Source organism: Phalaenopsis equestris, unplaced genomic scaffold (assembly GCF_001263595.1).
Source record: "Phalaenopsis equestris unplaced genomic scaffold, ASM126359v1 Scaffold000833, whole genome shotgun sequence".
In the NCBI taxonomy this organism is placed as follows: domain Eukaryota; kingdom Viridiplantae; phylum Streptophyta; class Magnoliopsida; order Asparagales; family Orchidaceae; genus Phalaenopsis; species Phalaenopsis equestris.
Window position 1 is genome coordinate 126,375 of NW_018165273.1, and position 14,755 is coordinate 141,129.

At 35.4% G+C, this 14,755-nt stretch overlaps 1 protein-coding gene across 3 annotated transcripts in view; it reads right to left on the minus strand.

The window, feature by feature from the left end:
• Positions 1-12,938, minus strand: part of LOC110031486 (nicotinate phosphoribosyltransferase 2-like) — a gene marked incomplete at its 3' end in the record, with an annotated part of 87,415 nt that extends 74,477 nt beyond the window's left edge. For all 3 annotated transcript variants that reach the window (XM_020734701.1, XM_020734702.1, XM_020734700.1), the window contains 5 exon segments: positions 5,552-5,613; positions 5,686-5,820; positions 5,989-6,108; positions 6,536-6,680; positions 12,511-12,938. In XM_020734701.1, coding sequence (XP_020590360.1) covers positions 5,552-5,613; positions 5,686-5,820; positions 5,989-6,108; positions 6,536-6,680; positions 12,511-12,659 — 611 coding nt within the window. In that variant the 5' untranslated portion in view covers positions 12,660-12,938.
• Between the last annotated feature and the right edge of the window lie 1,817 nt (positions 12,939-14,755).

Consider the following 14,755-nt stretch of genomic DNA (forward strand, 5'->3'; position numbering starts at 1 on the left):
AATAAAATTGGCGGGATAAAACACTTTAATATTTTCTTCTCAAAATTGGAGCCAAATCATAGGATAGACTGGGCAGTCACTGAGGTTCTCCTCAGGATCTGTGGCTTCCCCTAGTTTCTCTTCATTTGGATTCCTTAACAATGTTCCAGATTTGAGCTTTTCCCCCTTCACACCTCTTTGTCCGATTTCGTTGTAAAGTCCTATCCTTTTGACCTCTTTGAAGACATTATTCCCTGATTTTTATCGAGAGTTTTCTTAGGTGACTTTGGTCATTTAAGATATAATTAACTATAGGGGCTTGCTCTTATAGGGAGCTTTTCCGAACCCAGCTTAAAATAAACCCTATTTAATTATTTGTATTAAATAGGGGAACTTGTCGGCAAATAAAACGGTTTCGCAGACCAAACGGATGTCATATCTTTCTTAGTTTATTTGATCGAGTCTCATCCTCAAGTCTTTGTTTATCCCTCGGGGTAGATATAGGATTTGAGGTAGAGCGCTCTTTCATTTAAACTGTGAAAAATATGAGGTCAGTTTGATTTCATATTTTTTCTAAAATTATATATATATATATACGTAAATTAAAAAGTCCTTCCGAAGCGGGTGACGGGATTTCGATTCCGGCTGCCGACAGCTTCTTACGGGCGACCCCCCAAACAATCCTTTTCTTTCTCTTTTTTGTGCCGACAGAGAGTTCATCTGAAGATGCCCTGATTGTCCACATCTATAACACATTCATGAACCCATCAAACACTACCCAAAATATATTTTACCACACTTCTCACAAACTATCATTTTTTACTCTAGTTGCTTTGACTTACCTTCTGATTTAAATTTCTTGCTCTAGAGTTCTTTGCCAAAATATTGTCACTTTTTGCTTGGGTTTCCACCATTGATTAAAGAAGTTTAGCACTTGCACTGAGAAGTCATTGCTTTCAAAAAGAGCAAAAGATAATCTCAATCAATCTCGAAAAACACGCACACATCGGACATTTTTTTTTCTGGGTACTATTAAAGTGGGGTGCATATCTAGAAAGAGAAGTAAGTTTTACCACATACTACATATATGTCTTAAACCCCTGAGTAAGATTGAAGAATTTATCTTGCAATGCTAATTTCTCTGAAGATAAAATAAACCAGTCCTTGAAGACTTTAAACTCATCCCATTGAATCTATGGAAGAAGCTTTAGCTAGAATTTCTCTCTATACTGTGTTTGCCACCATTTTTTTGTTTTACCTTATAACATGAAAGTGGCTAGCACCACTCTCGTATTCCTTATAACATGAAAGTGGCTAGCACCACTCTCCTATTCTCTAGACAAATCATGGAATTCAGAATCCTTCCAATCTTCAATAGCCAATCTCGAGCAGTTATAGGGTCAATGACATGTTTAAATGCATTTGACTTGAATGTTTGAATAAGATTCAAAAATCGATTAACTATTGTAATATCTTCAGTTCTAGGACCTGCGCTAGAAGAAGATCTTTTAATCAACTGCTTGTGATATCAATTGAATAATACCCTATAGCTCAGTGGCACTGGTTTCTTCATTTGCCCTATTCTTAATATCATTTTTGTTCGAATCACTTTCAGCATGTCTTTCTTATTCTGCAATTGGCGTAAAAGGTTGGTGTCTTCAGTTTTTTTGATTCATCCTCAGACATATTTATCTATTTTGGCACAATTTATTAATCAATGCAACTTATCATATAGTCATGTATGCATGATACCTTAATTCATATAGGTTACCCAACCCAACTCAATCAACCTATAGATTTGTATAAATCAACTCAGATTTGAACTTGTTTTTACTTCTTTAAAGTCCAACACACATCAATCATTCTTTTCATCCATTAAATTTGCTCTAATATCAATTTCTATCACACCCCCAAACTAACCCCCTTTAAGTGTCTACTATGACAAAACATAGGCGAAGGATTAGGTCAGACCAAATTCTCACCAGCACTAATCCTGACTCGCAAAATCTAGACTCAGTGAGTAAAGAATCAGTCTAACTAATTCGCCATAAACGTATATAATTCATTTCATTTTATATGCTTGCACAACCTTATATATATATAATTGCTAAATCCAAAATAATAAAAGCACGTACTCAAAAGTCTATACAAACTCTCAAAACTATGAAATATAAAAGTTGTACAAGTCACGTCTGACTACTCGCCCTAATATTTCGTAGCTCTTAAAATTCAACAATTTAGAGTGAGCTACAACAAACTCAGTGAAATAATCAAAACCTAAATAAAATTTTGTAAACAAAAAAGAAAAATGCATGCTCATATATAACTTTTGTACATGTCGACAACACCTGTTATAACATACTATAATCATATAAAACATGTAATGTAGATAATTATGACTCTTGTACAAAACATTTATACTATCCATTCATGTGTAATTATAAGCATATTCGTAAGAGTCGTCAATCTAATAATAGAAAATGTCACTTGTAATTGTATTGATCTTAATTATTTCCATATCCTATCATGTCATGTGTCATCAGCCAGCCCGAAGGCTATATTAACTGCTGCCCCCCTAATACTAACTGTTCATTACATTATGTTCTCATCTAATTCCAACAATTCTTAGAGGTTCGTCTCAGTTAGAATGTCAAGAGTCGAGAATCTCATTGTTCTGTGTCATCCGTACTTGCAAGTATTCACAAAATAGCCTACCTACATATCACATTTCTTATATCATAATTCATATAACAAAAATTCATCATAAGCATGTCATACGTCATATGCATGAATCATACTAAATAAATACATGCAAGCAATAATTTTTTAAATATATCTCTCAATCATAGCATAGTAAAATTATATGTACCGTAAAAAACAAATTAAGTTTGCATTCATATAGTCAATGTAGATATTCATCCATATTATGCAAAAAATTCTAAATGCAATAATGTCAAACATAATCCCATGGAAACCTACAAAGAGTTATTTTTCTCAAGTTAGCACAAAATTATTTCACCTGAATTGACGGAGTAGCCCTACAATGAATTTCCTCAAGCTTGCCTCGAGTTCGCCGCATAATGTAAACAAGATGGAATTAATCCCTTAAAAATTCATATAAATTTGCAGTTGAGATCTTAATTTAACCCCAAATATAATTTCTTGCTTTAACTTACTTGAAAAAGGCTTCACAACATAAATGTCTCCCCCATACATGCCTATTCCGCTCCCACTACTTCCTTTTCCCTTAACCATTCGTAAACTCATAAAATAGACCTACCGAAGAGTGTAGCTCTCGGTTCGACAATCCTGTGTCAGTTTCCACAAAGCCACAACAATAGGCAACCCATTAAATGCTTGAATTCGTAGCAAATGTCAAAATGAAAATGTATGAAAGGAAATGAATGTCTGAAATATCGTGAAAGTGTTTCCTACCATTTGTTTTCTCCTGGAACCCTGAGTCGCATGATCGAGCTTCCTATGGTCACGTTACAAGAACTGAGCGGAGCTTCATGCGTGAACAAAAATTAGGAGAGGGGAAGAGAAGGGATTAAGAGATTTAGCCTTGATTCCATTTAATCCCATATGTTCGATCAAATTCAGCTATTACATTTACTCCTATGTGTGGGAAATGTCGACAAGAAAGAGTGATCCAGATATTAAGAATTAATTAAGGGTTTAATTAGTTTAATTAAATTAATATATTCTTATTTGTATATCCCCTATTGTATTCAAAATTCATATATAGTTCTATATATCAAATTGATTGATTCAACATGTAGAATTTTATAAAATTGACTCGATCAAATTTTGTGGAATGCAAAATTTGGGTATATTTTACAATTACCAAAATTTTATGTTTCTCAAAATTGAGTGTTACAGATTGTGCCAAAAGAGAATTGATACTTATTTTATCAGGATGTACTTTGGACTGTCGATGCAACATAATTGGTTTACCAAAAGATTACCATGTTCCCATCATTTCAAATATGACTGGTTGACATTAAACTAGAAAGAGTCAGAAGCTTCAACAGATGAGGTTGAAGTTCCATTAAACCAAAAAGACTGACGAAAGAGTTTTCCACAAGGATGTTTCTGTGATCCATGCTACAGTACTGCGAGCTGCGGTGAAAAATTGAGGCTTGGACCGGTTAAGGAGGGTCGATCAACCCTTTACACGGATTTCCCTCTTATTGGGAGTGGGGTCCACTCTTATTTACCCTAGGTCTAAGAGTATGCAATTTTTGTTTTAGGGTAGTTTTTGTGTGTTTTGTACCGGGACAGTCGTCGGCTTCTCTTCTTCCCATTGAAGGTTCTATCCTAAGGCTTCATGTGGTGCTTCAGCTGTCTATTGGTCTCCCAATTGTCTGTATCATCCCTATCCCCATCTGCATCCTCCTCACATCTCTCCCTGCCGCCCTTCATTACTACAACCGATCAGGATAACCTTATGGTTGCTATTTTCTACAGTTCAAGCCATCGCGGTGAAAAATTGAGGCTTGGACCGGTTAAGGAGGGTCGATCAACCCTTTACACGGATTTCCCTCTTATTGGGAGTGGGGTCCACTCTTATTTACCCTAGGTCTAAGAGTATGCAATTTTTTGTTTTAGGGTAGTTTTTGTGTGTTTTGTACCGGGACAGTCGTCGGCTTCTCTTCTTCCCATTGAAGGTTCTATCCTAAGGCTTCATGTGGTGCTTCAGCTGTCTATTGGTCTCCCAATTGTCTGTATCATCCCTATCCCCATCTGCATCCTCCTCACATCTCTCCCTGCCGCCCTTCATTACTACAACCGATCAGGATAACCTTATGGTTGCTATTTTCTACAGTTCAAGCCATCGCGGTGAAAAATTGAGGCTTGGACCGGTTAAGGAGGGTCGATCAACCCTTTACACCCGCGGCCTGCTTCGCTAACCTAGCAGTTCCAGTCCATCAACATCGTTGTCGCCAAAATCCAATCATTTTGTATCGTTGATGCCACCAAAAACCATTTCACCTTGTTGTTTTCCGGTTGCCCAACCGTCTCCTCCTTCCCTTTCTGCATTATTGCCACCCAAATCGCCCCTTTCTAGTCTTGTTCCTGTTGTTCCAGCCCTCCCACCTTGTCACCGCCACCCAGAACCGACAGGGAACACCGCCTTCTTATTACTCTATCACTACCTACCCCTAGTAACCACCACCATCTAAGACAACAATCATACTTGTTGTCCCTATATTTTCGCGCTTCCCCCTTGCTGCTACCAACATCCTCTTGTTGCCGCCACATCAACAAGCCATTCCGATCCACCTAGCTGACCTCCACTATCCTTGAGATACACATTAGTAGTTTTTGCTTCTGTTTGTTGTTATATATCCCTTTCAAGTGTGTTTAGTTATAATCACTTATTTGTTTTCAGTAATAACATTTACTTTCCTGACATTGTTTTGGGTTAACTCACATATCAGACATTGGCATAAGGCATAATTTTTTTTTCTCAACAAAGCATACAGAAAAATCAGTAACACTATGAATGCCGAAAATTCATGGAAATTTGTTACCACAAAGTTGATGGGTTAGTGTCGTGACAAAATACCTTGTTGCATCAAAACCACCAATATAACAATATCTAGAAGCACTCATTCCACCATCAGGACCCTAAACAAAGAAAGAAGTTAATTTTCTTCCATATAGAAAATATACAGCTTGTGCAAAGAAAGTTAGCAGCACCTGTGCACGCCTTAAACCAAATTCAAGCAGGGTTTTAGATTTTCCTGCAACTAGACGATGCCGTGCAGCATTGGTAGTTACCAATGACGCAAAATTGACAAGATTCACAAATGGAGTTTCAAGCAGTTGTACGACCTATAGAAAATATAGCATATTATTCTTTCTGAACTGCCATCAAAACGTCAAGTTTGCAATTTGTTTAGAATTAACTGGTAATTGGTCAAATTCAACTAGGAAATAAGATAGAATAGTCCAAACCAGTAATGGATGGCATTCCAAAAGTATGTTATCTAAAATACTTACAGCAACAGGTCCTTCAACCCTCATTAGTGGCATCTTCGGAAAGACAACAGAACCTTCAGGAATGGCATAAACTTCAACATCTGAACAATCAATATCCCTAAGAAACTCAAAGAATCCATCCTAAGAAAACGAATGATGACATTGAAAAAGGTCAACAAAAATTCCAATCATAAAAAGTATAAATATTTTGTCATCAAAATTAAAGTGCAAAACTAAACAAAAATTGTAGAGTAAATTTTTACTAGTATTCACCTAAGTATAAAACAATCATGAAATATGTTCTAACGCAAGTCAAGGACAAAAGGATAAGATAAAATATTTCATTAGTTGAAATACATGAAAACATATATTGTTTAAAATTAATCAGGTGAATTAATAAGCAACAGCATCAATTAAGGATTAATGCTGACACATTTTAAGATATAATGTAAACAACGTGAGATTTAGTTCATCATAATATCAAAGTTTTAATATAAACAGGAGAAAAACATTTTCTATACAAAAATTTCTGATGTACTGAGAATTGTCGGATAATGGTATCTTAGACCTCGCATCTTGGCATGACAGATTGCAGATAAGAAATTTCCTCCTCGTCCAGTCTGAAATTGGCAACAAACCGGATGCATTCTTCCAGACCACCGAAAACTGTGTATTCACCGCCAAAAGGACTTTTTCGGAAGAACAGATCAAAACTGTAGCAAAGGAGAGGGACAGAAAAACAACCAAAATAACCAAGCCAATCAATAAAATATCGAAGGAATATAAGCAAAAAATAACTAATCATGTAACATTTGCTTATAGAGAGTAATTAAAATTTTCAAAATGCTAATAAATGCTAATGAGAAAGACAACCACAGAACTTGGTAGATCTAAGTTGAAAATAGAAATAACATAACAAATGCAATTCTAGCCCAAAAAAATAAAATAAAATAAAACAAAATAACGGGGAAGAGATATTAAGTTAATATCAACGGAAGTCCTCTCAAATAATTAAATGGCCTGTGACATTTGGGCGATAGGGAAGGTTTTTCACGGAAGCAATTCTAGTATGCATGGGAAATCCATATATCCATATATCAAGTATATATATTTGTGTATATTTGTATATATTTATATGTGTGTGTGTGGTGTGTGTGTGTACACTTATATATGTGTATGTATATGTGTGTGCGTACAGATTACTAGCAATGAAGGTTGGCAATTAATATAGAAGTTCACCGAGAACTCCTCTACTATCAATGCGCCCACACAGTTTCAAGGTAGTAGAGGTGTTATTTTCAAGGTTAGCAAGTTGATGTTTCATGAGTGTGTTGGTTCTGGCTCATGCGGTGGATTCCAACCAATCCAGTGTTATCTTAGATAGTGTTCTAATTGTTTGAGATTTTGCTTATGTATTTCCTGAAGATTTGTCTAGGTTGCCACCAATAAGATCGAGTTCAACATTAATATACTTTCAAGGACCACTCCAATTTCTAAAGCATCTTATCAGATAACCGCTGCTAAACTCCAAGAGCTTAAGGTTCAGTTGAAGGAATTGCTTGATAAAAGATTCATGCAACACAGTGTTTCACCTTGGAGAGCACCAATTTTGTGAAGAAAAAAAATGGGAACTTGAGATTATGCAAATTGGAACATGAGATTATGCATCAATTATAAAGAGATGAATAAGGTGACCAATAAGAACAAGTACCCAATTCCTCGTATAGATGATCTGTTCAACCAACTGCAAGGTTTTTTTGTGTTATTCAAGATCGACCTTTGATCTAGCTGCCATCAGTTGAATATTAAGAATGAATATCTTTTGAAGGCTAGTTTTAGATCTCGACATGGGTATTATGAGTTTGTAGTGATCATTTGGTTTGACTTATGACCTTGTTGTCTTTATGGGTTTGATGAATAGAGTATTCAAACCCTATTTGAATTGGTTTTTTGTTGTCTTCATTGATGATATTTTGGTTTACTCTAACGATGAAGAGGAGCATGCCCAACATCTTAAAGTTGCATTGAATACTATTCAAGAGAATAAGCTTTATGTCAAATTCTCTTAGCACGATTTTTGACTTCGAGAAGAGACATTTATGGAGCATATTATTAGCAGATCTGGAATTTCTGTGGACCCTGCAAGGATTAAAAGAATAATAGATTGGCCGAGACCGAGCAATGTCATAGAGATTCATAGTTTTCCTAGGTTAGTTGGTTACTATCAAAAATTTGTTGAAGGTTTTTCTTGTATTGTTGCACATCTATCAATGTTGACTCGGAAGGCTATTAAATTTGAATGGTCTTACATTTGTGAGCAGACTTATTAGAAACTCAAGAACTGTTTGGTCGCAACCCACCAATCCTTGTCATTCCTTTTTGTGCAAAAGAGTTTCAAATCTACAATGATGATTCACATCAAGGATTGGGTTGTATTATAATGTGAGTTATAGCTTATGCCTCTAGACAATTTAAAGTCCACGTGAGGAATTATCCTTCCCATAACTATGAGTTAGCTATAATTATTTTTATCTTGAAAATTTAGAGACACTGTCTTTATAACATCCGTTGTGAAGTTTTCACCGATCATAAGAGCTTGAATTATATTTTTACTCGGAAGATGTTAAACTTAAAGCAAAGATGAGGACTCGAGTTGATGAAGGACTATGACGTAGAGATTCAACACCACCCTAGTAAGACGAATGTGATTGTAGATGCCTTAAGTAGAAAATCATCGATGTATGTAGCTTAGATGATCACTCAGGAGCACGAGTTAGTACGAGAAATTGAGCGACTCTAGCTCGAGATATTACTAACAAGAGCTAATCTAGTCATGTGTCAACTGTTAGTTCAGCCCATACTTGTGGATCGTGTTGGTACAGCTCAGATGAGGGATGCAAACTTACTATAACTTAAAGAGCTAGTTGAGAATGGCTTGAAGCTCAAGTTTAATATTGATCAAGATGACGCTTTTAGAATTTAGGATCGATTGTGTTCTAGATCAGGAAGGACTTTCACAAGAGATATTCCGCGAGGCATATTGTACTTCATATTCTGCTCATCCATAAAGTACTAAATATATCAAGACCTCAAGAAGCTATTTGGTGGCCGTCTATGAAAACCAACGTAGCTAAGTTTGTAGCCAAGTGTTTAGCATGTTAGATGTTCAAGGTTGAATATCAGAGACATGGTGTTCTATTGCAGCCCCATACCATTCCATAGTAAAAATGGGAGGAGAATTCAATGGATTTCGTAGTTGGATTGCTGAGATCGAAGCAAGAATATAATGTTATTTGGGTTGTAGTCAATAGACTAAGTCATATCATTTTTTATCAATCAAGTGAACTAATTCAAGAGAGAAATTAGCCAAGATCTACATAGATAATATCATTCAGCTACATGGAATTCCAACGTTCATTATATAATATAAAGATTGAAGATTTACTTTTAGGTTATGGAAGCAATTGCAAGAAGCTATCGGTACAAGATTGAATTTTAGTACTTTTTTTCATCTCTAAACAGATGGTCGATCAGAGAGCACCATTTAAACCTTAGAAGACTTGTTGATAGCTTACATTTTGGACTTTGCGGATAGTTGTGAGGACTATATTCCTCTGGTGAAGTTTGCTTATAATAAAACCTTTCAGACTAGCGTTGTCATGGCACCGTATGAGACATTTTATGGCAAAAAGTACAGATCCCCCTTATGTTGGTTTGAGGTTGAAGAGAGGAATATTTGGATCTCAGTTAGTAGTCAAGCTATCGAAAGATTCGTAAGAATTGAGATCAGCTTCGTGCGGCCCAGGATCATCATAAGAATTATTTTGACCCCAAACATAGAGTTATTGAATTTAATATTGAAGATTATATTTTTTTTAAGGGATCGTCCATACGTGAAGTTACGAGATTTAAAAAGAATGGAAAGCTTCAACATCACTTCATTTGTCCTTTTGATGTGATCGAAAGAGTCGAAAGAGTCGACAGAGTCTCATATAGTTAGTTCTTCGTCCAAGACTTGTAGGAGTACACAATGTCTTCTATATCTCTCTACTTCCGTTCTTGTGCATGTGATTCCCACATCATCCAGTACAAGTCCATTGGTGATTCAAGAAGATCTAAGTTCTGAAGAATTATCAGATCACTCGACAGGTTTCTCCACAGTCAATTCCTTCTATCATAGTGTTTTGGAAAAACAGTCAGAGCAAGAAGCCGCTTGAGTGATTTAAGAAGAGATGGTCAAAAAGTATATGTATTTTTCCAGAACTAAGCTATGAACGGAGAATAAATTCTTTTAAGGGGGAGTATGTGAGAACCAAACTTCTTTTCCTAGATCACATGACATTCGCCGCCAATAGCATTTGGATTGCGTGATTTTTGTTTTCATCCCTTGTCACCTTCCAGATTTGGAGCCATGCGATCTTCTCCTGTATCGACTTCCCAATTCAAGCTTGTTGTGCTACTTTCCCCTTTTTAATCACGTGAATTTCACAACTTTGTCCGGCACCACCTTTCCAAATCATATTATCTCTTTTTTCTCCCTTATGCTTGTCACCTTCTGCATCTATCATTCACTGACGATGTCCCCTATTTAAAGGATTAGGAGGGCTGTCATCGCAGTCCTTTGACCCAAAATCCCCCTCATCAACTGCCAAATCTCTCTCCTAAACCCTTTCTCCCCTTTAGTAGAATAAAGCCAAACTCTTAAACAATATGGTGTCTTTCAGTGTAACGGTGAAATTTCAATAGAAAATTAAAAGTTAAGCTTGCTTCTATGGGAGCAGTCCTAGGATGGGTGACCTCTTGGAAAGTTACACCAACGGGGCAAAATTATGAGATCACTAAGCCAAAGTGAACGATAACTTCATAGGTGAATGTTTGGGCTATCACACTTTCCTCGCCTTTACTCGGTGATTGTCACTGAGTTGTTCTTTCAACTGAACAATACTCTCCTCCTCCCTCGATTGCTTGGCATCGTAAGCCCCTCCTCCCACATTTTTTTCTCTCTATTTTAATGCAAAATTTACATGTTTGTATGTGTGTTGTAAATTTATATCAATTATTTGATTATTATGATAATTTAAGGGAGAAATAACTTTAATTAGATTTAATATCTTTATTTACATAATTGTTTATAGTCTAAATTTTCATTTATGTGGAACGGCTGGTCAATGCAAGTTTAATCAATGAAATACTTAGAAATTTTAGTTTTGTCGCCTCGAGATACGTAACTACTTATTATTGGAGAATAAATGTATCTTTCCTCGTTAGAGGCGTTATCATGTTGCTTATAATAAATTCAAAGTTATTTTATAGGAATTTTAATAATGTTTTTGCTACTTCATTCATATTTCCTTTTGTACTTGTTATAATTATTGCTCGTAATAACGGAATTACCTGTCTTAATTTATGAATTCACAACTTTTTGCATATTTAACTAAATCCTGCAATTATAATATTTTCTTTTCTTGTATACTTTTATAAATTATATGTAATTTTTTGTCATAACAAGTCTAAGTGAAATAACATATTGCTTAAATATTTACCTGTGAAAAAATTTATATACTTACGTGTGATGGTATGTAAGTCGATAGAAATCTTTTAGATATTAGTTAGCCGAGTCGATAAGCCCACCAAATAATGACTCTACAGGAAATCATCGGGCTTCTTTGAGTTGATATTTATCTTCCCAGTTTCAGGATGTCTTATAACCTGAATATAAATTAAATTGAAACTGAATAATAAATAACTGATAAGTTATACACTCATAAAACTTGATCTAATTTAAAAGGACTCATGTTTCATGAAGATAATTGAGCATATTCATAATAACATTTAAAACACACTTGATGGCTTATGATGTTATCCACACTTATAGTAATTGTCTCTTTTTGTTGCTTATACTGCATGTCTCAAGTTTTTATCGTTTACACTTTTAATAAATAGTAATTATTTACTGAGCTTCATTTATCAAATTCACTTGTTGAATTTTTATATATTAGGTTATACTCAGTCACTCAATTTTTGCATTAATTATTATTTTTTTGGGTCTGGTTAGTTATTTATCCATTGTCCTGTCAATTTCTTCTCAATTAGTTTCTTCTATTCTTGTAGTTATATTACTAGTTAAACTTTTATTTATGAAATAAATTATTTTTATTTGTTTATTTTGGTGATTACATTTGTATAATATTTTCATTTGATAATACAAAATAGGTTCACATCATATCATCAGGCCCTATCTTGTTGGAAAGTATCATCTCTTGGACCCGGTGTGACATTATCAACGAAAAAAGGACATCATAAAATTATTTGGTAACAGAAAATGATAAAAAAAAACAGAGGAGCTAATGCCAGGCCTCTTTCTTACACATGCAGCAACGAAGACAAAAAAATTACCTAAACCAAAACTAATAGAAGAAACCGGAAACATAACAAAGTTGGCAAATAAATCAAAACGTAACCAATTAATCAGCAATCATTAGAAAAAGAATTTTGAGAAGAAAAAACGAGCGTAAGCAGAGTTCGACTAGGATGAATACGCACACGGCTCGCTCTTGATGTTTACCGGCCTTCCAGTAGGCGTAAGCCATGGTGAACTGATACTGGTCGGTGAGTAGCGGTGTCACCATCGGATTCGTCGCCGCAGGGATCGAAGATGCAGCTAATCCGTTCTCCTTCGCCATTGATTCCATCCCCTCTGGTTTTAATCTTTCTCCGCTGCGCCTCTTTAGGTATTCTGTCGTTTCCAAAGCTTCCTTGATCACAGATTTTAGGAGAGAAAACCGAAGCGAATGTATTAGAGATCCAGCGAATCCACACTGTTTACACGATCGGAAGCGAGAGAATTATGGAGGGAAGAAGGCCACGGAATATAGAAGCCGTCTCATTCTGTCCATTCTTTAATGGCTGTCTTCGCTCCCCTTCGCTTCCTTGTCTTTTGCCTCCACGCTTGAAGTCCATTTTGGGTCGTAGACTTCCACGGACAGAAAGAAATTTGGCCGCACCCTGCCACCCGCAAAAAATCATCACGATTTTTTTGTTAATTATTTTTTTTTCCGGAAAGGTTAGCTGAAAGAGTAATATGACAAGACACGACCCTCAATATTACTATATTTTGAATAAATGCACCAGTTTTTTGTTACATGAAAAGATAGAAGTATTAAAGCTTAAAAATAATATTTATTTTTATAGTCTTAAATTTATTTAGCTGTACATATCTCAATCAATTTTATCATGAGCTGTAATATTTTGATAAAGATATAAAAGATAAAAAAAGATAATTTTATAAAAAAATTATTTTTTTAGTATTATATACATAATTATTTGAAAAAAAAATTAAAATGACAATAAGAGGCAATTTGAAGTTGAAATTTTTGCACATCTATCTGTAATATAGTAGTTGAGGGTTTAATTTCTTATAGAATAGAATGTGACACCCGACATATTGAGGATCTAACCGGTATATTAAATGAAATGGGAGAAAAGGTGAATTTTTTGAGCTGACCGAACCTAGCCCGAAACTAGCCCAATATATTACGAAAAAAAAGCCACCTATTCAAATTAGCATCGTGCCCTCTTTTGCCATTTTTCTTTAGGGCGTCCCATTCCGCTTTCCACGTCCGATTTCATTTCTTCCTCACGTTTCAAGGTTTTCATTTAGGATTTGCTGCGGCACATTGAGGAGATAAGGGCTATTATAAATTTTGAAGATGGAAAGCAAACAAAAAGACGACAAGAATGAAATGGATGTTAGTTTGTCTCACATTGAAATCATCCTCACATTGAAATCATCACACGGCAATCATCACACGGCTTTTTTTTTTTATCTCGTAGTATAAATCAATGATATTTTGATATTATAAGCTTGAATTTCATTCTCACAACCATTTCACGCTAACACAATACCACCACCACGTTTTAAATAGTAAATGCTTACAATGTCATTATCTATTGTCTTTCACATTAGAGTATTGAAAGATTTGGAGCATTTATGGGAGAAAAATTTGCGTCACCATAAGACCACACCAAGATCACCCCAAGACTACACCAAGAGCACACCAATACAACACCAATACCACCCCAATACCACCCATATCAACATGAACACCACCAACACTACACCAACCCAATACCACATCAATACCTCAAAATACCACCCAATTTTACCCAAATACAACCCCGTCAATATCTTCACCAAAAATACTCAATATCACATCAATGTCACCTCAATACCACACCAATACATCAATGTCTTCATCAAATACAACAATACCACCACAATATCACATCAATACCACCTCAATACCAAACCAATATCACCTCAAAACATCCTTACACCTAATATCAGCAAAATACCACATCAATAACACCTACTACCATCCCAATTCCACACCACTAACACACCAAAAAATGTCTTCACCCAAAACTTTCAATATCACCTCAATACCATCCTAATATCACTCCATCAATATCATTATGAAAATCCCTTAATATCAACCCAATATCACCTCAATACCACCATAAGACCACACCAATGCCACATCATCAATATCTTCACCCAAAACTCTCAACGTCGCCTTAATACCACATCAATACTACCCCAATACCACCCCAACACCACACCAACAATATCTCGACCCAAAACCTCCAATACCACACTAATACCAACTCATCAGTATCATTACCATAAATCTCAATACCGCACTATCAATATCCTTACCCAAAACACTCATTACCACATTAACACCACACCAACAATATCTAGACTTAAAACTGCCAATATTACCTC